The sequence below is a fragment of the Sphaerodactylus townsendi genome, linkage group LG11, assembly GCF_021028975.2.
Source record: "Sphaerodactylus townsendi isolate TG3544 linkage group LG11, MPM_Stown_v2.3, whole genome shotgun sequence".
Classification (NCBI taxonomy): domain Eukaryota; kingdom Metazoa; phylum Chordata; class Lepidosauria; order Squamata; family Sphaerodactylidae; genus Sphaerodactylus; species Sphaerodactylus townsendi.
Genome location: NC_059435.1, coordinates 58,386,759 through 58,412,751, shown reverse-complemented (window position 1 = coordinate 58,412,751; position 25,993 = coordinate 58,386,759). Strand labels below are relative to the sequence as shown.

General features: G+C 42.4%; 1 protein-coding gene across 1 annotated transcript; it reads right to left on the bottom strand.

Moving 5' to 3' along the window:
* Window positions 1-488: 488 nt before the first annotated feature.
* On the bottom strand, window positions 489-25,993 carry ACBD5 (acyl-CoA binding domain containing 5). The gene is made up of 13 exons (XM_048511008.1): window positions 25,891-25,993; window positions 23,030-23,176; window positions 21,504-21,624; window positions 20,589-20,661; window positions 19,943-20,054; window positions 9,135-9,260; window positions 8,667-8,879; window positions 7,297-7,403; window positions 6,589-6,847; window positions 6,227-6,426; window positions 5,378-5,428; window positions 4,340-4,449; window positions 489-2,976 (listed from the first exon to the last, which is right to left on the bottom strand). The coding sequence occupies exons 2-13, from the start codon at window positions 23,112-23,114 to the stop codon at window positions 2,964-2,966; spliced, it is 1,470 nt and encodes a 489-aa protein (XP_048366965.1). The 5' UTR covers window positions 23,115-23,176; window positions 25,891-25,993; the 3' UTR covers window positions 489-2,963.

The following is a 25,993-nucleotide window of genomic DNA, read 5'->3' as shown; positions in this document are numbered from 1 at the left end:
TGTGATAGTAGCTTACAGTGGGACATGGGCAAGGCTGGCTGTTTCAAAACACTGCTGAATCTTGTCCATAATCTATTAAAAATGGGGATGCATGAAACAGGTAGCTCTGAAGGATACATCAGCTTTGCACTTCTTGCTTGGCATTCTTGCTCCAAATGCTTCGCCCTGTTGATGTGACAGAATTCCATGAATGAAACTTCACACCTGCCCACTTGCTTGGAACATCTGCTGGTCACGTGCTCTGGCCTTTGGTGAAGGCTTCAGACCATGTTTCTCCCACAGCTCCTCCTTGAAGGAGATGCAGCAAGAGTCCTCCTGCAGAAGGTCCTACCTTTTCAGAACCAAATGCCTTTTTTTCTTGAGAAGAGATGTCCCTGGGAATATTCCTAATTATTTTTACTGTTATAGGCACGACTAGCTACTTTTGTGAGATCCCCCATATCTTCCTGATATCAACCCCCCCCCCATTTAACAACCACACAATACCCTCAGGTGTATACACGTGTCATTCTTTATTTGTTAAAATGCTATTTACAATCGATGAATGAATATTTTAAAGGAAAGATTAAATCGGGTTCTATCAAACAAGGCAGAAACTTTTTTTTGGTAATTACATTATTTGTACAGCATATAACAGAAAGGAAGATTATTATCCCACCTTTTTAGACCATACATCAGGAGAAAACCATTCCCTTGATCTTCTTGTAATGCTGGACTCAAAAGAATTACACAGTGCAAAACATGTCATGATCCAGTAATTACTCCATTAGTAGTTCAGTTGATTGTGGTAGGCTTATTTGGGCATTAGTAGCTTTAGCAAAATAGCTGTATTTCAATGAATGTCGCATAAGTGTTCTGCTCCCTATAACGACTGAAAAGCAATCTCTAGGTTGATTTTTTCCCCCATATAAGAAAGTGTTACGTTTCCCCCCTTTCCTTAGGAAAAAAGCTGTTTCTAGAAATGCTGTTACTAAACAGGCCGTTGCATTCAAATATGTATCTGGTCAATAACAGCAATAGGTGGAAATGCAATAAAGTGACAGTGCTAAAATTACCTTTAAAAGCATTTATAGGAAACAGAATTAGGGGGCCATGGCATTGAAAAGGCCACAGATTATAGTACAGAATTAAAGAATGTCCCCATTTAGTATACTCAGTGGGGCAAGTTTGATAGTGTTGGTAAGTCTGTTAAAAAAAACAGGGAGGAGCTACTTGTTTTACACCGGTTGTCCCTTTCTCTAGAATTTACACCAAGGTATTAAACAGTGTCTGGGCTGTACTCTTCAGAGAGCAGCTGAGAGTTCACAAGATTGAGTATTCTCTTTTTTCAAATATTCCACATACATGTCAGAGTGTAGCGTTCTAATGCAGAATCTTCCCCAAAGTGAAAGGGGTTTTTACTTGTTTTTTTTAAAAAGATGCTTTTGTTATCTGAGCATTCAGCTATACAAGCCACCATCTACGGTCTGAAGTAATCCAACCCAGACACAGGTTTATCATGGCAGTGAGCACTAGGACTCATCCTGTTTTCAGGCATTGGTTTTGGGGTGGGTAATACAAGAGGTGCTGGCACAGCTTTAGACACTGAATACCAGGTATCCCAGAGACATTTTGGATTCGCACTGGAACCAATCCACCCGACTACTCTGGCAGTTTATGTGCAGCTAATTTTTAGCATTTGAACACCTCCTGCATGGGTAAGTCAAATTTTATTTTTTAATAAAATAATGCTGCTAAAATACATAGCTGTCTCTTGTAATCCAGATGTGCCCAACTCTTACTGAATTGAGTGGACCTGTGCATTGAATTCTGACTGATTTCAGCATTGCTTTGGAGTAGTAGGCTCTTTTTCTTAATTGTGCCTTCTATATATTCATTTTTTTTATTTATAGCCCTCCCTCCCCGACATGGCTATTACGTAGCTATCATGCTGTATTCTACCCCAGTCTGCTTTAACATGCACGGTGCTTGGCTACTACATACAACGCTGATGGTATCTGTGCAGGTACAAATCATGGTCTTAAATGTTTGATTCCAGTTCATTTACTTAAAAACAAAACCTCTCTCATTTATATAGCAGCAAAGATAAACTAAACCTCTTGGAACTTTAAGTAAAGCCACACAATTCAACTATTCTGTCCAGTTTAGAAAGTTTCCTTCTCTTGTTCATTTGTAGGCTATGTACAAAGTCATGGGTGAATCAAAAATAAGTCATGTTATACGAACAATTTTACAGATTATGTTTTGCATCTAATTCAGTAGTGGATGTGGGGGGCAGAGGGGACAGACAACAGAGGGGCCATTCTAACGTGTCACATCGGGGCACTCTGGGCTGCCCCCCCGCCCTCCACCTTGGAGCAAACAAAAGCAGCTCACCTGCCCACCTGCTTGCCAGCTGCTTTTTTGGACCCCCCCCCCCTCTGCTGCTCACATGCCAAACTTCAAGGCTCCTCCGTCACCAACCAGAACACACTGGCGGTGCACAGCCTGGCTGTGACATCAGGGGTGCCCAGCACTACTACAGGCTCCTGTGGCAGTGGTAAGTGAGTTGGGGTGGCCCTCAAGCACAGTTGGGGGGTAGGGGAAGTGGGTGCAGCCCCCAGGGCTTGCTTTGGGCACCGCTTTACGACGGTACGGCCCTGATTCAATTGGTTCTTTCTAAAGTCAAAAATTCTCTTTAAGGGCTGCAATAAATCAGATTGTTCAGAAAGTATACATTCTAAAACAATTAATTTAAGGGTCATGTAACTGCAGGATGGGGTATCAGTATTTTACTTGTTATCTAAGATCGGTGGACCACTCAGGTTTATTATCTCAGGAAGTGCAAAAGGCGAAAAAAGAAAACACAAGGAAGACTGAGCCATCCTACAGCCCGTAGTTCTTGTTGGTACTTCGATGAATTATTTCTCCATCCAGAGTCCTCCCATGTTAGCAGTCCTTAATCACAGTCAGGAACTGAAACGTCAGATCTCTTTTCTGGGGTGGGAGGGGAAACAATCACACATCAGACACCCATCTCTGTAATTCGTACTTAGACCATCACAGAACAGTGGTCATTTCACAATATATTTTTCTCGCAATTATTAGGATTTATAAAGGAACGTGAACACAGAATAGTTCAAAGTTTGGTAGACACCATGCTTGATCAGTGTAATGTACTGCATTTCTTTTGGTAAAGAGGCTAATTACAGGACTCAATGTGGAGGTGAACTGAAAACTTCCATTAATGGTGGGGTCTTTTTCTAAGCAAACAGCCTTTTTCTGTAGATTGTTACAGAAATGCCCAACTCGAGCAGGTATACATAGGGCACAGTCTGTCTTATTACAAAAAGAATTTTTCAGAAAGCTATTAAACTTTTTTTGTTCTTGGCTCCCTTCAAACTAAGACCTCAGGTCTTTGATGTTTTCCGTTCAGATGAAACTATAAGTGGAGATAGTATGTTTTATACAGTTGTAGGATGCTGAGAGCAGGTAAAACGCCCTTTATTTTTGAACACAAAAAGTGTTCTGGTGTCTTTCTGCTACAAGTTTTCTCCTGCTGGTATAGTGGATAAGAGCGGCAGACTCTAATCTGGAGAACTGGGTTTGATTCCCCACTCCAACATGAGGGGCGCACTCTAATCTGGAGCGCCCGATATGATTCTCCACTCCTACACGTGAAGCTTGCTGGGGGACCTTGGGCCAGTCACAGTTCTCTCAGACTCTCTTAGTCCCGTTTACCTCACAAGATACTTGCGAGAGGGGAAGGGGAGGTGATTGAACGCCACTTTGGGACTCCTTATGGCAGAGAAAAACGGGTTATAAAAACCCACTCTTAATGTGTTGATATCACCCATAATTCTGCAGAACCTTTAAACAGCCCAAACCAGTGGTGGAGGGGTGCGTGAATTAGTGGATTTGCCCTGCCAGTAGAGGGGCTAATGTAGTGAAGGGCAGCTGCTGCAGCCCTCTATGGCAGACAGACATGGTACAAAGTGCTGCATTGGCACTCCTGTGCCCCAGGCACCACTGCGAGTGTTCTGGAGGCATGGCCGGGAGTGGAGCTGACATTAGTCAGCTTCCATCTGTCCTTTGCCTGCTGGAAGCCCTTGGCAGCAAGGAGGCTTTTTTTGTTTCTTGCCTCCCTGTGCTGCAGAGAAGCCCTCCTGGAGGTGGCAGGGCGGCATCTTAGCACTGCAATGTCCTGGCACCAGGGCCTCTGGATTGGGCTCCAGATCAGATCGTGGGGAAGCACTTGTAAGTCCTTGATTACACACCTATGACTAATGATGCCATGTCCTAGAATGCACAACTGGTTCGAGCATAAACAAGCATAACTGAATGGGTGCATCTGTCTTACCTTCTCCTTCTTTGAAGATACATGTGTACCAGCCACTGGGCAATAAAGGGCCATAAAACAGCAAAGGCTAAAGTACCAGGAGAAATCTCAAAAGGCCACCATGATGGTCTCTAAGCAACACAAAACAAGGCTAGTATGAATTTTTCTGGTTAAATTAAATACGTCAATGACTGCACAGATATCTACAATTATAGATGTGTAACTAGATAGTCCAGATGTTAGGTACTACTGCAAGCCTGGGTGGGCCTAACGAAACTGTGCCACAGGGATCTCTGACTTCTTAACAATATTATATTGTTACAGAAAGGCAGAGAGGGGCCAAGTTCTCATCAGGATAAGTTTTGAGGGTTGTGTTTTTTAATTTGTAATTTTTAAAAAAATCTGGAATCCCTCGAGATGCTAAAATCATTACCTGTTATGTGGGTAGACCTGTTTCCCTGCCCTAATGAAATGCATTCAACATCACTGATAGAAGGAGAACTTCATCACAAATACCCAGAACTGGTGAAGGATGTTGCCTTGCTCATGAACCTATCGTTTCTTCTTAACTTGGCTCTCAGCATTTTATTTTTTGTTCCTGCTTGGTTGTTGGGCCACATTTTCTTATTTTGGTGAATTCACAAAGAGTTGAGAACAGGGGAGAGGGGATTTTTGTCCCAAACTGGGCCTGACAATCTTCTGTCCCCTGTGTGTCCCATTTCAGGGAACTCACAGGGGCTGTGTGCAAACTTGGTGAAAAATCACGCTTCACTGGTGAAATGCTGCATTCATCTCTAAACAATGCAATCCTAAAAAGAGTTACTTCAGATTAAGTCCAGTAAAATGAACGGGTTTCAACTGGAATAATGCTTTAGGATTGCACTGAAAATCATCTCTCCCCTACGTATGTAGAATCTCCTCCATGTGTCTACCTTGTCTGTGGCTGGCCTGCTTTTGTGATTAGCAGGAACCACTCACATTATCTTTTTCTCTTAAAAGTCTACCATAAAAATTTGAACTATTCTATAATCGACACAAAAGTAGGGAAAAAAACCTCACCTTAACAGGTGAAGCAGCCTGATTGCTTGAATGCAGAGCTGCTGTTCTTGCCTGCAATGACAAATGAGATTTAATACATAATGTATGATTTTTGTGTATGTTATAATCTGGAATTTAAGACACGACGCATAAACATTTATTTAAGTTCGGGTTATGACCTCTTGCTCATCTACTTTGTCTTCATTCTCTTGCTTCTTCTCCTTGCTTCACACCAAACAAAAGTTAAACGGTATTTCCCAGAAATTATCCCCTATATTCTGGTTCCTATGAATTTCAAACTTTCCCAGTCCCTTCATTGGGACAAAGATGCTTGTGGAATTTTCACACAACATCTGTTCCTACCCTCAGCCTACAATCTTATTGCATGTGCACTTGATTGTGCGTGTGCACAGAAAGGCTATGATGTTCTTTCTCTGACTAAAAACATGTAATTCTATGAAGTGCCTCCTTGGTGTGGCCAATGTGGTGTGATTAAGAGTGGCAGACTCTCATCTAGAGAACTGGGTTCCTTACCCCTCTCTTCCACATAAAGCCTGCTGGGTGACTCTGGGCTAGTCACAGTTCTCTCAGAAGTCTCAACCTCACCTACCTCACAAGGTGTCCGTTAAAGGGAGAGGAAGGGAAGGAATTTGTAAGCTGCTTCGAGACTTCTTAAAGTAAAGTGTGGTATAACAACCAACTCTTCTTCTCTGCTTTGGGTATTAAGTCTGCTGGGAATTAGAGCAATGTAATTACATTTCAAAAACTGCCTGTATCAGTATGAAAGACCCTCCTAAAACCTGCAGGGAACCTTTTCCATTCTAGCTAGTAAAAAGAAAAGATGTGCTTTGGTATTAAAGTATGCTTTACCTGAGAAGCTGTCAGGGTCTCCAGTGTATTGAGTCTCTGGAAGACATTCTGCATGTCTTCTTGCAACCGTATTAGCACTATTGCAATTTGTTCATTGAGGCTGCTCCTTGGCCCTCTGTCTGAACCCCACCGTTCTCCATCTCCTCCGCTGCCCATCTGTCCACGCTGGGTGCCGTCACCCACAGGGTGCATTCTGTGCCCTGGTTTAAGGACAGAAAAGGTAATAGCTTTAAAAAATAAACTGTATGTTTTTAAAATCGCACAACAAAGATACATGAACTTATAGATTCTACTCATGCCACAAAACATAAGAATGACATTAGATTTGCTTTATCGACACTAGGAAGATATCCTTACAGTACCTCTCCCTCTTCTCGCTCCATAGAAGTCAACCTTTTCGCCACCTTTCTTCTCTTTGTGAGGGCCTCCTTCACTTCCTTTGCCATCTTCACCTCCACACTTGACTTCACCTTTTCCTTCAACTGCTGCCTCCTTTAGACCTTCTGACTTGTAGTTTCCGAGTTCAAGAAAGCCAGAAGTTTCTAGCAGGCTACCACGATCAACTTCTGAGAAACGGAAATGACGCTTTGAAGATTCATTGTTTGAACTGATGTCCAAGAGCTACAATTCAACAAAAAAATGTCTATTACATCCAAATAGATTACCATTGGGGGGAAATCCAGAACTGCCTCTCAAACTGGGATACCCAAAACATGGCCTGGGATAAGAAATAAGGATCCCCGTGGCACAGAATGGTAAACCTCAGTACTTCAGTCAAAGCTCTGCTCGTAACTTGAGTTCAATCCCAACAGAAGGTTGACTCAGCCTTCCATCCTTCCAAGATTGGTAAAACGAATACCCAGTTTGCTGGGGGTAAAGCGTGGATGACTGGGGAAGCCAATGTTAAACCAGCCCATAAACTTAGTCTGCTCAGTAAATGTGATGTGATGTCACCCCACGGGTCAATAATGGCCCGGTGCTTTGAACAAGGCACTACCTTTACCTTTTTAAATAAGAAAGTATATGCCTTTGTCCCAGATGTAATGCAGAAATCTGCAAAAGATTTTTACCTCTTCTTGTCCAAACTGCTCCATAGAATCACAGTAAACTTCACTGTCTGAATCACTTGTCAAATGCTGAATCCCAGAGACCTCTTCAGTGGTATCTTCAGTGAGACCTATATGGAATGTACATGCACAAATACTTAACTAAATCCAAGTAGACCAATTCTGGTACAGAAAAACCCCCACCAGACTTCATAATCATAGCAATATTTCATCACTGATATTTTCTGGGAATGTTAACAGGTTTGAAATATAAAATAATTTTGCTTTTTTAAAGATAAAGCTTAAGTGCAACATTTGAGTGTAGCATCTTAAAGACCGACAGAATTTCCATGGTATAAGCTTTCAAGAGTTAAAGCTCCTGGTTGTGGTGTGTTTTCCAGGCTGTGTGGCCGTGGTCTGGTGGATCTTGTTCCTAACGTTTCGCCTGCATCTGTGGCTGGCATCTTCAGAGGTGTATCACAGAGAGAAGTCTGTTTCACACAATGAAACACCTCTGTGATACACCTCTGTTTCTAGGCACACTTTTCTCTGTGATACATCTCTGAAGATGCCAGCCACAGATGCAGGTGAAATGTTAGGAACAAGATCCACCAAACCACAGCCACACAGCCCAGAAAACCCACCAGAAACAGTTGAATCCGGCCGTGAAAGCCTTCGACAATACAGTTAAATCTTCCTTCATCAAATACAAATAGCAATTGAATCCCCTAACCCCTTTACATCTTAGCTGGAAGATGAGAGGGGATGGTGCAAATAAGGGAGTCCGGATGCAAAAGTTCAACACAAAATGTGATCAGCCTGATTTGAGCAGTGGCGAAGCTACAAGGGAACGGGGGGTGCGCTGTGCACCGGGCGCATGCCTGGGGGCGCAGAAAATCGCCCCCAGGCCCCTCCCTCTCCGCGACCTCCCCGCACCGTCCCCCCTTCCCCTTCCCACACTTACTTTAGTTCCTTTCCTTTTTGAGAACTTTTTCAGGCTGCAAAAGGCCTGTTCGCAGTAAAAACGGCCTGAGGAACTACAGTTCCCAGGAGACCTTGGGACTCACAAGGTCTCCTGGGAAGTATAGTTCCCATCAGGCCGTTTTTACTGAGAACAGGCCACAACCTGAAAAAAAAAGATCTCAAAAAGAAAAGGGCTAAACTAAAATAGTAATGGGAAGAGACACAAGGGGAGCCTCTGGATTTGAAGGCACAGAATCCCAATATCAGAGCTGAAAAGAGAGACCCACACAAAAGGGCCATCAAGTCCAACCTCCCGCAATGCAGGAACACACAAGAAGGGAGAAATGAAGAAGAGTAAGTCATTCCTGCATTTTCCTCCCTTTCTCATAAACATGGCAAGTTCAGTCGACATCTAGACATGATAATTGTACCTTGATGATAACCAAAATGCGGTCTGATAGGTAGTTCCAGGCGTTTGTCTTTCTTCTTAATTTCTTCAACTTCATTTATACCGTTCAGGTCAGATTTAGTCTGTATGCCATTGGCCAAGTCAGAATTAGTGATGTCATCTTCATAGCCACCATTGGTAACAATACTGTCCGATTCCTTAGCCACAGCTGATTCCTCTTCTATAGTTTTTGTTTCTACAAAATAATAACAAAAACATGTTTTCAAACATAGCCCCCACTACAAGATGTACTAGTTCACAAAACCTGGTTTTGATCGGTTGGCATTTAAAACCAAGTTCATAAATATACATTCAGTAGACTTCATGGTGTATTTTTACTCGTTTCTCATACAGATGTGCATGCTGCCTCATGTTGCACTACAGCCAAGAGCCACTTGACCAAACCTGAAATGGTAGAAAAGGTGGGTACGATTAAGCGATAAAAGTTTACCTTCTACAGTCTCCTTTAATTCTTCTGTTTCTCCCTGGACTTCTTCCTCCTCTGACTCGGCTCCACTATCACTGCTCTCAGATTTGCCATTCATAGCAGGCACAGGTGTTATGGCAGTTCCAGGGCCTAAAAACAAGTTTTGAGACGATGCATATTTGCTATAGAAATCAAAGGCTTTAAAGTAATCTAGTAGTTTGAATTAATGCCAGATAAAAATATTTCCCTCCCATACTCAAAAATTAGTTCTCTTAAATTTCCCCCAGATCTTACCTTCCCAGCTGTCTTTCAGCACACAGCGCTTGAAAGTGAACAATTTCCTTAGTGTCCCTTTGTTAGCAACATTTTTGGTGTCATTTCTTTGCTAAGTGTACAGAGTTCTAGATAGAGGCTACTACTAGTCATGTTATTGCTAGAAACTCTAAAGGCAAGATCTGACTTATACTTTGGTTCTGACACCACATATCTGGGCCTTCTAGAAAGTTCTATGAGGTAATTACATGTTTAATATGAAAAGGCAAGGTTTATAACAAATACTCAGCTATTTGATTGTCATACAAGACCAGCGGACAGTTATTCAACTGTTATAAAGCCTATTTACAACAGTGAGGGACTGAAGCAAATCACTTGCATAAGTACAGGGTTGCAGAGAGATGAAGAAGTTTGTACAAATCATCTTTCAAATCAACATTTCTCTCTATGTGATAACTATTATTTTAAAAAAAACAGGAGGAAAAAGCAATATTCCTTCTTCAGCTGCTGTTTCATTGTTACACAGTATTACAATAAGAATCATACAAGATCGTTCTTACGAGATTACTAACTTCTGCCATTTCTTGACTTCGAGGATGCTTTTTTAGAACTCTTGCCTTAAATAGTGCAAGTGCAATCTGCAGTCTATTAATTGCAGTGATATCTATGCAACTGCTAAGCAAGCCACAGTGATATTAATGGAGCCTGGAGCATCGGGACATGTATTATTTGAAGTGAAGAGTCTGTACATGATCATCCTTGAACTGAACTTACATGTTCCGTAAACCAGTACCTGGGACTCACTAAACATGTTTTGCTACCTGTTTTGCTGCAAGGTACTCGACTTGTCAGACCAATCTTTTAACCATCATTTAGCAGTGGAGTTAGGTCAAGTAGTTATAGAAACAAGGGCCTATGTGGCTCTTTCTTATTATACAAAAGTCTGATGCTCCAAACTGGGCCATTTGTTTCATAAGCTGACTAAACAGTCTCAATGATACACAGTAGTTTACTGGGAACAATATGTTCCCCATGAACAACCCTAAGCACGTCCGCTCGGAAAACAGCTATTATTGCTTTAATCAAAGGTAAAATAGATGCAGCAGTTTTTCAAGATTCTTATCCAACATGAGTGCTCAGCACAGGGAGTGTACATTATTTAGTTTATTTGCAGAGAACTGGAGGCAGCAGTACATCCATCTCTTTCCAGACAGAAAAACAGAGAAACATTCTCATACTTAATAGGTTGGGGGAAGATCCATTCAACTTCAAGGGAAGTTAGAGAGCACAAGGTATTAAAGCTGTTTGCCAAAGTTGACCCACGTACATGTACCAATTCTGATGTCCCTTCAAATTGTTTCTTCCACGTTTCCCAGTTAGAAGCCATTCATGATCTTCTAATACATTAACACTGACCAATGGATTTATTTTCGTACTGTTTGTCACATTTGGGGTTAGGTTAAAAGCACTTCATCCAGGATTGGGTTTCTGGCCACGGCTTTCAAAGTGTGAGTACAGATTCAGATTTTCAAAACAGCCAAGGAGAATACAATAATCAAAGACACTTTCAAAATGCTTTTCTTTTATTCTTTGAGTAGATACCCATAACATCCAACATGAAAATAGACATTCCTTTTCCTCATGAGAGGACAATTGTTTAGATATCTACCCATCACCAATCAGAAATAGAACATACAACAAATTCACAAGCGTTTTTCCTTTATGGCAAAATAGACGCATGTTCAAAGCATGTGACACCACGCACACTTTCCCAATATATGTTTATGTAATATCTACATAAGAAAACAGTTGTGTGAAATAGCCTCTCTCTTCACCAATGCAAAAATAGAACAAGGATCCAGAAATGGCAATTCTGACAATGAAACTGAGGAAAAACTGTCCTATTACCTGATTATAGATCTAAATTAAGCATCTCTTTCTAAAAGATTTTTTAATTTGCCCTGCCCTTCAGCAGTACTCGGTGCAAAAGCACTGAAAAAGTACATATAACACATGATATTGAATACTATTTATTTTATTAAATGTATATCCCACCTTCCGTGATCAAAGTTGGGCTTAGGGCAGCGAACGGGCGTATTTAAGAACAACGTTTCCAATACATACATAATACATAAAATCACTAGACGTACCTATTGTTAAAAGTCAAGCTGGCAAACAATTTAAAATTTATGAGGACCACCCAGCCCCGTGCGATATACACACTCATAAAAAATTGTCCAACATGAGTAAAGTCAGGAGAAAGCACAGAGTGACAATGTGTTGGTATTATAGGGAGGCCTTCTGATGACTTCAGGATATATGAGTGATTTTCTCCAGCAGCAGGAGTTAACAGAACACCCCAACGGCATCCAACCCAATATTTTTTACTGGCTCATTTTTAATACTGATAACTTATGTTGTTCTTTTGATGGTTTTACAGTGTTGTTTCTAGTTGGCCTGCCCAAGCAGGTCTCTGGAAAATCACCATATAAATTCCTTATTACAAATGTGAATCAAAGGAACACGTAAACACCTCAGCAATTGTATTCTGGCAGAATTACGCTTTACGATTTGTTGAAGCAAGCATACATAAACCTTTGCTACGATCTGATAATCCTGGGATGTTATGCCAATAGAAAAGTCTTTCAAAATTGGCTGTAGCAATCTTTACGCCCTTTCAGAGGAGTATCAATATTTTTCCTTGTATGCTGCTCTTTACTCCCATGTGAAGTTTTACTAGGCAGCTAAGCTTTATAAAATCTTCTGATTACGTAACAGTAAGAGCATGGGGCATTTGTGTGCATGCGCATGCTTTAGTGAAGGAGGAGCAGGAGAAATTTTCAGAGCCCTGCTTGTAATCATTTTCCCACTCACTGACGTTTAGAGTACAAAGGACACTTGGCACGCACCAGTTCTTATATCGCTATTCATATCCTTCTTTGCCATTCTCTCCCCCCCCGCCCCCCGCCCTTTATACATAGTTTTGTCTTGGGAAAAACGACTCATATAAATAATTGTGTTAAAACTAAAAGAACTCAAAGAAAAGCTGGGATATTTCAGATTATAACACGCACGAAAGCAAGATTAGATTAGGAGGAGAGCTCATAAGACTTAGGCAGTCATTGGAGACTGAATTCTATTTCCTGGAGGGTATATTTCATCAAAGAAATGGAAACAATATATATTCTGCCTGCTCTGGCAATTCTTTTCTGTCAGGACCAGAGGGAAGGGTTCTCAACCATACATCAATTAAATAAACCAAATTTTCAAAGCTAGTATCACAAGCATGAACCGAAACTGAGCGAAGGATTAGCAAGCAACTATTACTATTAAAGACCTTTTTTAACATTTTCCAAACACATTGGGGACAACAGTGGTGTACCTTACATGGCTGTTTGTCAGGCTGTCAACAAAGTTCATGTGTGAAATGCTTTGAACGCTGACAGCGCTATATTTAAGAGTTTACATTATATGATATAAACATTCTGCATCTTCTAAAGTGAAGCTTGCTGGGAAGAGATTAACACTGTTGAACAACACTGTAGAACAGAGATATAGCACAGTTCGCTTCAAGAAAGAGAATTTAGTCAGGGGCGTACCGCCCAGGGGACATATGGGCTCAAATATTCCGGGGCTGTGGCCATTTAGTCACACCGGGGGGGGGGAGCAGAAAATCGCCCCCCTCCCCCCCTGGATCCATACACTGACTTCATTGCGGTGTTCAGATTTGTGAGTTGGGGCATGTTCTATAATGTGATGTTGACTTTGAGATGACCTGGTGCAAAAAAAGTTGATGTGTGGTGGTGGGGGGAGGCAGATTTTGCACCAAGCTACATTTTCCCTAGATACGCCTCTGGATTTAGCACAAGGGGCTAATTTTTCAACTGCTCAAAGATCAGGTGGCCAAGTAACACCAGAATGGAAACAACAATGTGGGAAACCTGTTTCTTCACTTAGATAAGAAGTATTCATCAAGACAATCGGTAAATCCCTGAGGAGGCTTGGCAAGCCACGGTTTTATCTGTACAGGAGATCTGCCTTACGTGTTTGTTTCATGACAACACCCAAGTAAGCGTATTGGCACATAAAACAATAACTGGTGTTGCCTCCTCATACACACCTCATTAGACTATGCATATGTACTGGATTATTTGGCATGGACTTAGAGGTTCAAATGTTACTGAAGCGTTGCTGCTGCTGGAATCCTAAACAAACTCCTGGCAAATGAAAGACAACCACGATGGAATCCACAAGAAGCACAGCATACTGAAACACAGTACTACTGAAGGAAGGAATCTGAGATGCATAACTCCAAATATAGCAAGCACCCACATTACATCAAGTTGCTATAGTGCAAGACGTTTTTATTTGGAAACTCCTCCCCCGCAATCAGCTTACAGAAAACAGCTTGTGCAAAAAGCTAGACAAGTCAGAGGCTACCCAGTATTCAGAGGCCCTGCCATATATTAATTTATGCAGGTGGGAGGACCTAAATAGCTGCTTAGGCTCATGCAAAGAACTTCTGGCCCTTTTTTTCTTTGAACGGTCAACTTTCATGCTAATCTTAGGAGTTACTTTTGAAACTCTTATCGGTCTCCAAAAACAGTCTGCCACGACAACAGGATAGAATAAGGAGCTCGTGCTGATCTGCAAAAAAAAATTTGTTAAGTCCCTTTGGGCTGACAGACTTATGTTTCTCGAGATCATGGTCACTCTTCCATTGTTCTGATGTATATTCTTATTCAGTTGTAACAATGCTTTGATGTTTATAAACATCATTGATGTTTATAAAGTACAAGAAAAGAAAGAAGCCACACTTGCATATATGGTTATGCCCTGAGCATCTGTATAACCAGCCTTCCTTTTCTTCGTGTAACAAAAAATTGGTGTCCAGCATTGCAAGTCCATGGTCCATGTTAATCTTCCGCTTCAGTCGCCTTGGTGCCATTGAAACTGGATGCACGAAAAACTCCACCACCGTTCAGAAGGAATTTTGAAGAGCCTTGGTGTATTTCACTCTGGAATGTAATTCTGTTAGCAAGTCATTTGGTTTAGCTTTCCAGGAAAGGTGCTGCATTTGCCACATAAAGCCACAAAACCTGTATTCTTCCCTTCCAAAGCCCCATGAGCTGCAAGCAAGATGTTGCCCCATTCCCTTTTGCAGAGTTTAGCAAGTGCAAGCAATAGTCCACATGCTTCTTCTAGGCCTACCCTGGCTTCATGCAGGCAGGCAGGCCTGGCCTCTCATGCTGGAAGTGGAAATCACGTTCTTCTTTTAAGTCTAGTGTTTTTTAAGTACCTGAAAATAATGTTTCAGTCAGCTGTTGACAGAGCGAGTTCACACTTGCAGAAAAGCCTGCGCCTCCTTTCTTTTGAAAGAAGATCTCAGCATAAGACCAGGTCTTCAAAAGATGCCTTGCAAGACAGTAAGTGCAACCACAGGGTATCCCCCAAATTCCTCCCAACATCAAACATTTGTATGGATGACTCATATTTTTTTTGGAGGTTAATGATTGAAGACTGCAAATGGTAAACAACATTTCACATTTCCATGGTCTCAAAACTACAGGTTACTTTCTAAGTGTAATTACTTGAAATGTAACCACACGTAGCTGGCTCATTCCCACCATATCTCAGAAGTCAAGCTGAGTCAGCCCTAGTCTGAGTTTGGAAGAGAGTCCACCAATCACTACAGGATCACTACATAGAGGAAAGCAATGGCCAACCAGGCCTCACAGGTTTTTTGCCTTAAAAACCCTATGGGGTCACACAGGGTAGAGTAGGGAATGTTTTGCCCAGGGCTACCCCCCCACCACCGCACCCACTTACCTGGGCTGGCCTCACCATTGGAAACGCCCCTCAGCCCCACACCACCAGGCTGCTTCTTCAGCCAAAGGAGCAGCCTGGCAGGGCTGCCAGGCACCCCTCGGTCCTTCAGGAGCAGCCTGGGGGGGTGGGGCTGAGGGGAGGGCTATGGGGGAGATTCTCCGCCCCCCATGTGACCAGATGGCATGTGCCCAGGGACTTGTGACCCCACATGTCCCCGTGAGTGCTCTGCTTCTGAGTCACGATAGTTTTCTTTTCAGAATCTGCTCTATAGCCTGAGCAGTCAAAAGGGACTTAAAAGAAAGACCGCAAACCTAAGCAGAGTAATTCTGCTTGGAAAACAGACTGCACTGGGCATCTTAAAAAGCAAGAGGCATATCCATTCCAAAGAGCAAAAGGGGACTGGGCCATTTCCTCATGGCTTACTGGCCCCAGTTCGCTGCTGCTGTAAAGTGTGTGTGTTTTTCCCCTGCTTGCCCAGAGCATCATGACATATTTGTGCACCTCCTGAGGGTTTTCCCTATTTTGGGACAGATCATAATAAAGCCAGGATGGTTACCATGTGGGTGGGAAAGTTCAGATATTTCTGCCCACATGGCAACCATATAAAGTGTATTAATTCAAAACCAGTATTTAAAAACCCAGCCCAGCATAAACATCAGGGGTGTCCAACTCTGGACTTCCAGATGTTCATGGACTACAATTCCCACCAGCCCCTTCCAGTTGGTGGCAGGGGCTGATGGGAATGGTAGTCCATGAACATCTGGAGGTCCAGAGTTGGACACTCTTGATACAGATGATAAAAACAGACCACTGACAACTTATACTAATACTTTTCTACACAGGCAAAGTGGCCACTAAGAAATCTGTACAAGTGGGCAGCCTTAGAAGGATCTCTTAATTGGAAGGTTCACAGAAACAATGCGAAGTTAAGTCTTAAATGAAGAACAAATGCTAATAAGTTGTGACATATTTGGTATTTTTTAATAAAGAGCCTGGATGAACAGAAACATTTTTGCCCAGGGCCTTTAAAAAGTGATATATAACATTAATACAACACTTCCAGTGAATTCTGGCCTTTAATTCTTTTGTAAAAGCTTCTTGTCCCTTCCATTGCAGAGTCAATTTTTAAAAAAACGAAAGCTGGTGATTCACAGTAGCTGTTACACTTGCGGTAACAGTGTAGCAATTTAACAATATAAAATTGCCAGTAAAAAAAAAAAGAAAGTAAACGCCCCAGCGACTGAGAAAACGGGATGGCCACTGCCAGGGGACTAGGGCAAAGAAACCTGCTGTGCAGAAGCTCTGTTGCCACTGTGCTGTATCAACAGCTGCACCAGTGGCACAGAAACTACACAGCCCTATTCCTATGTGGAAGCCACCTATCAATGGTGCTAAACCAGGGGTGTCCAACCTGGTCCTCCAGCTGTTTGCGGACTACAATCTGCATCATCCCACAAACACTTGGAGGGCTAGGTTTGGTTGCCCCTGCGCTAAACATTTCTAATGCCTGCTGCTGACCACCCTCAAACTCTTTTTTCCAACTGGGTCTGCTTCTAACATTGGTGCCCAAATGAAGGGCTGCTGGGAGACACATGTAAGAAATAAGGTGATCGCGCTGGGAGGATTCAGCATCCCTTATCTGCTCATCCCATTGGTCTGTCAGTCAATCAGACATGCATACTTTATGCTTTATCTAGGACATGACAACATCCCATTTCAAGAAGCAGGTCTGCCACATTCCCTCCTGATAAGGCCCTTAAGAAGAACCACCTTTCTACACAGGCAGAGTGACCACTAAGAAATCTGTACAGGTGGGCAGCCTTTATGTAGAAAGAAGGATCTCTAAATTGAAAGGTTCACAGAAACAATGCGAAGTTAAGTCTTAAATGAAGAACAAATACTAAATTTGGTCAATGAATTTTCCCACCTCGCCTTCAGTTACTGTGATACAGCAATGATTTCAGGGCATGGAATTATGCTACATTTGCTGTTAAGTACGGCAATTTATTTATTCATTCATTCTATTTTATATGCCGCCCCCTCCCTTCCAGGTTTAGGGCGGCTCACAACAAATACATTCTTTGGTTCTGCAAAGGTGATATGTTCTCAACAATGTACACCAAATTCACTGCAATGTTTGATAATATTTACCTGCTTTATAAATAGAGTTATTTTTATGACTTAAGACTGTTTTGGCTTTGTTGATTGGAATGACTGGAAATGGGTCAGCAAGTCAGGAGAGTTTATGCCATTCAGTGACCTGGATCTGCTGCTGACATTATGCTTTTGCCTGTCTGCCCAACTGACAGTAAAGTAACATATTTTAATACACTTTTAAAAAAAGCAGTGCCTATCTTTTCAAAAACGAAGTACCCCTCCCCACCACTTCAATCCCTCCCTCTCTCCCTTTCAAAACAAATATGGGTGAAGAAACACAGGATAATCTGAATAGCTTCCACAGTTTAACTCAATGTAAGCAATATTATAATCCGGATGAAGTCAAATTATGTTTAATGTCCCAATTGCCTAACCATGTAATTCTTTAGTGTAAAACCTCTGGGTGTGGACTGCATCCACTGAATGCTGTATAGTGTATACACACTGAACACACTGCCAACATCTTTGCGTCATTTAAACGCACAGGGTGAATTTATGTTGTAGCCACAGCCGGACAAATATTAGCCCTTTTCAGACATTTGATTTAGGATTCCTCTGATATGTGTGGTCACCATTTTGTCTGAACAGAGCAGCGTGTCTATTTTCCAAGTCTGGAACATGCAAACTGAATAGTGAGCACTGAGTGTATGCATTCATGCTGCATGTAAATGGAAAAATAAGCACATTGCCCTAGTCAGACAAAATGGCCACCGTGTTTACGAGGAGGTTCACAAGTTTACGTGCAAAGCAGAAATGGGTCAGGAAATGGTCATTTTTATTAGAACAGCTATAGGAGGTCACTTCTTTAAGGGATCGCATAGCAGCATATTGCAATGTTTATTGTAGGTAACACCTCCTCATCCTCTAAAACGTCTTTACTTCATAATGATGCATTATGCCTGAGATGGTATTTATTACACTGCTTTTCCAGTTCTATCATCCTAACCCTACTGCATTGTTGTTGTGAGCTTTTTGCCACTTGATTGAATCCTTTTCTATCTTTTGTCATTTGTCTTGAGTCTGTGATAAATTTGAGCTAGAACTTAATTTAATAACAGTAGTACTCACATTACATAAGGCAGGAGTGCCAAAATCCAATGTCTGATAAGGGTTAATGACTGTACACCAATATATGCATCCACTACAGACGTTATAAGAAAAGTCTAATATCCCAATCCAAAAGGGGGGAAAAGAATCCACCTACGGAAGCAGTGGGGACCACGCCGGTGGACCTGCCCTCCCTAGGGCACTTAACCTGGCCAAGGGGCAAATCTGCTGATGGGTGGCAGCTGCAGCCCTCCTCAGTGGCCACATATGGCACAAAGTGCAGCATAAGTATTCCTGTACCCCTACCGCCTCTGTTGGCATAGCAGGAGTATTCCAGAGGCGTGACCAGGGGTGGAGCTGACAGTCAGCTTCCACCCCGCCTTTATTTATTATTTTCTTATACCTGTATGCTGCCCATCCCCGGCCAGGCTCAGGGTGGCTCACATTCAATAAAAGTGATGTAAAGGAAATAACATTAAAACAGAATTAAAACCAAATCCAATTTATGTCAACGATGGCGATAAATAACCCTTCAGTCTGTAAAATCCTCAATTCAGAGAAACCAAAGGCGACATGCAAGGGTGGCATGCAAGGGGTGACATGCAAGAGAGGGAAGGGGAGGGGGTCCGGCATCTGGACATGGCCCACCCACCCTAGTAGAGGGAGGGGAGGGAGAGGGGTGGCATGCAAGGGAGGGGAAGGAGGGGGCCGGCATCTGGACTTTGCCCACCCATCCTAGCAGGGGGATGGGGAGGGGAGGGGTGGGGTGGCATGCAAGGGAGGGGAGGGGAGCAAGATCTCATCAAGATGGGGAGGTACACAATAAACATATATAATAGTATGTGCTTGCCAGTATTTAATCCAATGCTCATCGTTGTTGGTAGATGGCCAGGAGGTTGCCAACGGATGGCCTCATCCAAAAGTCTGGTGGAACATCTCTGTCTTACAGGCCCTGTGGAGCTGAGTATGATCTCGCAGGGCCCCAGTGACAGCACACACAGAATTCCACCAGGCTGGAGACAGGGTCAAGAAAGCCCTTAGCTCTGTTGGGGCCAACATAATGTTCTCAGGGCCAGGGACCACTAGTAAGTTCCCATCCTTGGACAATATGGGGATATGCATGGGGATATTTGCTCACTGGAACACTGGTGTCTGGGGCTTGAAAGGGTGATGTATTACTGTGGAAGCCGTCCAGGCAAATAAACCCTGTTTTTTTACCTTGCTGCTCACCTAGTGATTGAGACATAAAAGGAGGGTTTTTCATGTTAGAGATAGGGCTGTTTAATATTTAAAAAAGGGGGGTTGCAACGCTCCTGCCAAGAAGTTAGGGCAGAACAACAAAAGCAGATGCATTTGCATCCCTGTGCCTGTTTAAATTCGCTTTGTTGGACTGCTCTGGAGACAGGATCAGAGGTTACCAGAAACAAAATATAGTACACCAATGATTGTTTACCATAATTTGTGGCAAATAAGACATGATAAGTATAAATAGTTTTCTATACATATAAGTAGTTTTGCATCCCAACCTGATATTATTTCAGTCCCTCTGTTCTTTTTCTCCTCGACGATTTCATAGAATGGGCCCAGTACATGCAGCAGTTCTTCAACCTTGTCTGTCACCGGCATGCTTTCAAGAATCTGTTGGAATATCAAAAGCACATGAATTGCATATCAGTGATTACGTTAATGGCAGGTCTGAAAATCATTGCATCGGCATAATGTAGCCTCTTCCCTAGTTACAAAATTTCCCCAAAATCTTAATTACAACACCAAGCCAACATTGCCACCTCTTCTACCAGGACTGCACAGAATTTTAAAAAACCAAACAAAATCAAAATCAATTTAATTTTTCAAATTCTCTGGTCATGTCCTATAGCACCTTGGCAAAGCTAACAAATACAGACAGTCTCTTCTCAACTAGATTCCATTTTGAAAAATCTCGACAGCTCTGTTTTTCTGTGAGTTAATCCAGTAATTTATGGCAGGCTGTTTACTGGGACTAGCACTGATTGTTGGTATTTGAGTGTAGTGATTTCCTAAAGTGCCTCAAAGTGTGACAAGTAGTCTGGTAATCTCTTCTGAAGTTTAGCAAGATCTCTCTTTGCCTTGCAGAGTTTGAAAAAACAAACTTAGGGCAGATTTGTTGTCTTCCGTATCCCCAGTAAGTCTTACCTTTTTCATCTCTTCAACATAAGCAATCATAGCTTCTTCTTTGGGCATATCTCCTAAAGCATTCCATGCATCCCTAGAAGGACACAGCAAACACCGTTAGAACACTTAAAACTAGGCCAGTTTGCGACAAGGCTTAACAGATTTATTCTTGCTATAATCTCAATCCTGTGACTTTCCATGGCTTCCTGAGTTCTTTGAAGATAATTAGATGTTTCAATATGAAAACATGGATGCTGGATGATGAAACACTGGCACAAGTCTATTGTCTTTCAACTTTGATGTTACATGTTAGATGCAATTTAATATGGCAGAAGTGGTAACATATGTGATTGTGGACAGTACCATCAAAGTGTAGCCAATTTATGGTGAGATGAACAGAAGTGGTTTGCCGTTGCATTCCTCTGCATAACGACCCTGGTACTCCTTGGTAGTCTCCCATCCAAATACTAACCAAGGCTGACCCTGCTTAGCTTCCCAAATCTGGAGAGAGCAAGTTAGCCTGAGCCACCCATATCAGAACATAAGGAAATACAGAATATTGTGCTAAGAATGCCAAGTTCCAGAGAGAAAGTCCAAGCTGAGGCATGTTTTGCTTCTGTTAGATTAGAGATGCACTATATTTGACATAATTTGTAATTACAAAGAGAAAGAGGAAAAAAGAGAGAAATTATACCTTGCTGTTGGTGATATGTATACATATATACATATATAAGCTTACCGACAAGGACTTGCATTCTACTACTCTAGTAAGCTAAGTGTGTTGTCTTCCTCCAAGAGGGCCTCTTTCGCTGGAGGAAGGCTTTGCAGTCAGCTGAGAAAAGTGATGTTCAAACCCCATGTCTTTTGGTCTCATTAATGCAAGCAGTACTATGAATATCACAACTTAAAATGTCCTCTATCACACATGATATTTACCATTTATATCTACCAATAGGGTCCCAAAATCCAGGTCTTGGAATATTACAAGGTCCTTGGGTTGCTTGCTTATAAAAGCTATAGAACTTGAGCATCATTTCATTGGTCGGTTGGAATGAACCTAGGAAAAATAATTTTGAAGTGAGAAAAGCCATAACAGACAGTAACACTGAAACATTACTTTCTGTGTTGTTTTTAGAGGGGGTTGAATGAGAGGTTTTGAACCACTGATGGTGGGGATTGAAGTCCCCTCCCCCACAAGTCTGTCATCTGAGAGACAAGTGTCTCAGTTAGCCAAGCAGTACAGCCAGTCCTGACCCCAGATGCAACTTGTGGAGACAATTTTAAATCATCATGGAAGAAGAAAATTACATGACCATTCAAAGATAATAAAGACCTTTACTGATAAAACAGTATAGCCACAAGTAACGAGTTGACAGCCTTTCTAAAAAAAACCTTGAGACTCCTCTAATTAAATCAGGGATACAATCAGATCTGAGTCATTATAAAACAGATAGGGCTTTCTTTTAGGAATGCAAATAATTAGTCTTAAGGGAAGAGAGGAATGCCTTATACTCCTTGACTATTATTCAGTAACCCACAAATTAAAAGTTTCTACTATCAGTTGCTTGAATTCCTATGCTACTCCAACCATTTCACAATGGGGTGGGGTGGGAAAAGAAAAAGGACTTGAAACCAAGATTATTTACACCCACAAACTGTCACTGATACAAAATGAAGTGTGAATCAAACATGCTGAAGGCAAAAAAAATCCTTTCTTCTGTGCAACTTCTATTTCATACAACTTTAACCAAACGCAACACATACACACATATCTAAGGCTTGCCAAACCTGTTTGATTTTTAGTTGTGCCAGAAGGCTTCTTAGGTGTCGGGATAACTTTTCTTTTCTTTTTTTTTTTAAAAAATTAGTTTCTGGGATTTTCCAGTTCTGAAGTCAGGTTCAAGAACTTTCATTTTAAAGGAGTACAGAACCCAGGTGGAAAGGACACCACCAGACACAAACGAGAAGGACCAATCAGAGGGTTTTTTCCCCCATTAAGAAACTGTTCTTGAAGAACACTGCCTTTAACGCATCATGCCAGTAGCATCCTTTCGTTTTACATCATTGATTTGATATCCCCTTTTCATAAACCTTTACTAGAAGAGATACTTGAGGATTATATTCACTGCTACCCTTCTAGGAAGATCAGTTGGTTGACAGATCAGAACTCTCAGGAAAGCAACCCTGTGAGTTTTCTGGAAACACAAACAAACTCATAGGGTGGCAAAGAGAAGATGTCATGTAATTCTTTCCCAGTAGGCATCGGGTGAAGGGACTAACACAGAGTCAAAGTCCAGGCACAGACTAATCGAATTAAAATACTCTCTGTCTGCTCCCTTTTCTAACAGGCAGCAAAAATTCCCCTTCCAGGAGTATGCGTGTGGGGAGGTGTTTTATGCCCAGTTCCAAACACCTCCCTCTAGGTATGTCTCCACCACCATCACTTGCCCTCCCTCACTTACCATTTTTGGGCAGGCTTTGAATTACTTTCACCGCTGCCACAAAGCGAGTCTCGTGCACTGAGCCGCCACTCTCCGTCTCCGCCATGTCTTCTCTTCTTGCTCACCTGAGCCTTGAATTGTATCCACCAGAATCGCAGCAGCTTCCCCCTGCAGACAAATAAAAACCCAAGATATTTGGCGAGCCCAGTGAAGGCACATGGCGGTGTGGCTCTGCCTCCTCCTTCAGCAAGGGAAAGAGAAACACTGGCATGTGGATTCTTCCTCTAAAGTTTTTTTTGCTTCCTGCCTCTCTTTGTCTGACTGATAAGCACACAGCACCTTCCTAGACAAGTGGACAGTACTGCTTCTACCTCACACAAACATTTTCCCTTGGCTTCCATAAACCAACCCTCTTCTGCTCCCTACATCATGCACTATTTGCCTCTACAGGCCAACTGTCACCGTTTTCCCTAGTGCTTGGACCTGTTCCTAATACGCAGTTCTCCATTCTGTCCCCTCTTTTTTCTTTGGAGGTGTATGTGCCTTTTAAGAAACTGTTTGAAGGTCTTCATTTTCAAGGACAGCCTAGCCCTATATAAAATGTGACTTTTCAGAGGGATTAGCTTTCTGTACAACCACAGCCACTGAGAAATTAAACATTCTTCTTGTGTTTAAAGAATACTGATGTGGCCACTTTACTAACATACCTGCTTCAGTAACCAATACAGGACAGGTTACTGGTGTGTAAAATTAGCAGAGAGCAGCATGTAGCAACCTGTAATAGTGGATGGGAAGGGAGCTCAAGCAGTGATCTTTGGTGCTAGAACAAAAATGTCAGAAACATTGAAGAGTATCTTTGTTCTTAATAGTGATACACTGGAGAATATTTAAGGGTGGTTGGGATAAGACTGTGCAGGGATACCCAAAATATACACTAGTTTAAAATATACACTAGTCACACAAGCGGATTCGCTTCCTACAGGCTATCAGTTTCTCCCTTCTTTTTATTTTTCCGTTATCAGTTTCACTGCTTTATTGCACATCCCACAAACTTAAATTATGTGGCGCCCTAACAGGTACAGTTACTCAGAAGTTAAGTCTTGCAGAATTCACCAGAGCTGGCTCCCAAACATCTCTGTTTGCTGAAATGCACCCTTAATGGTTCACACACCTTATCCCTCTCGTCATGCAGTATTCACAGATATTCTAAGTCAGGGGTAGAGAACCTGCGGCTCGAGAGCCAGATGCGGCTCTTCTGCCCTTGCACTGTGGCTCCACGAGCCGAGCCGCCGGCCCCATCCTTGGGTGGGCGCACCAACTGCGCATGGTTGGCTGGGCCGCGCTGCAGGCTTCCCCTCTCTCCCGCCCCGTTGGAGTAGGGCAGGTGCTTTCCTGGCGGCCGGCAAGGCCAAGCCACCGGCTTCATCCTTGCCCGCCCTGCAGGCAGCAGGGCAGGCGCATCCATGCGCTTCTCAGAATGAGCGGAGTAAAAGGTAAACCCCCCCTATATATATAGTGTTATCTTTATTTTAAATGTCAAAAATTATTTGCGGCTCCAAGTGTTTTCTTTTCCCATGGAAAACGGGTCCAAATGGCTCTTTCAGTGTTAAAGGTTCCCTACCCCTGTTCTAAGTGGATGACAAGTGTCATAAGTGTCACAAATAATATCTGGCCTCCCGTGGGCGCAGGGAAGAGAAAGAAGGGGAAAAAATGAAAAATTCTGACGCCATCAACAAAAATAGGTTTTTAACTTTGTGAGGGTAAAATGTTTTAGTAGTTGGTAGTTGGTTAATGTTTTAATGTATTTATTGATGTAAACCGCCCTGAGCCCCTATGGGGAGGGCGGTATATAAATTGAATGAATGAATAAATGAATAAATAAATAAACGAATAAATACACAAACAAAAAACATGTAAGAGAAGGGGGAAGGGAATGGAAATCATCAACTTTAATATCCTTAGACTTGTTCTCCAACACAAAGGGTAGTTAAAGTGCTTTACAGAATATCATTATTGACATGTGACCACCACAACAAAAAGAACACACAACTCCTTGCTTTCCGGAAGCTACAATCTGCATTCAATTTAAATAGGAGCCCAGCTGCACCCTACAGACTAACACAATTTATTCCAGAACAAACTTTCACGAATCATACTGCTCTCTGACCCACAGAAGTTTAGAATAAAATACATTTAGTTAGTCTTTCAGAGGCTGTTAGGTTCCTTTTGATTTTGTTACGACAGACTAACACATGATCCCCCAATCTGAAATTAGTACATTTAATGCACCTGCCGATATGCAGCACGTGCACAGGCTCTTTCGCAGTCCATGAAACAATGCCTACCTAGACACTCCCCTGCTCCTCAAGCCCTTGACACACATCTACAAGTGCGACACCCCCAAACCTCACACTCAGCCCGTTCCATCATTCTTTCACAACAAATACCTGTCCTCCCCATCGCTTCCCCCCAAACGTCTTCCCAACAACTTGCTCTCCACCGATCTCACACTCAAAGCTATTCAGTGGATCTGAAGGATCAGCTTTGCAAAGCCATTTTCTGACCGTGGCATCTAGAGCCCTTTGACTGACACCCCCACACCCCCTCTACCTACGGTATTATTCAGGGTACAGTCATCACACTCCTCTTGGAAGAGCGGGTGGGATTCCCTATACATCTCTGACCCCGGCCTCTAAAATAAAGGCATAATCTGACAGTTGCAAGGACAAATAACAGTAAATGTTCCACCCTCAACTTTCTAGAGTCAGACGTAAGACCTAAGCAGGCCAAGGCACTGCCGCCACCAAAAGATACCTGCAGTTAAACCTCCCTTCCCAATAACGCGTGATCACAACCCATATAAAATGATCCCTCACTCCTACCTTGGGGTAACAGCCTCCTCTAACCTTTGCCCAGGGCTCAGGCTGTCTTGCTAATGTCTTCCAACAGCAGCTCACCGATCACTTGAGCCCCGCCTCTCAAAGG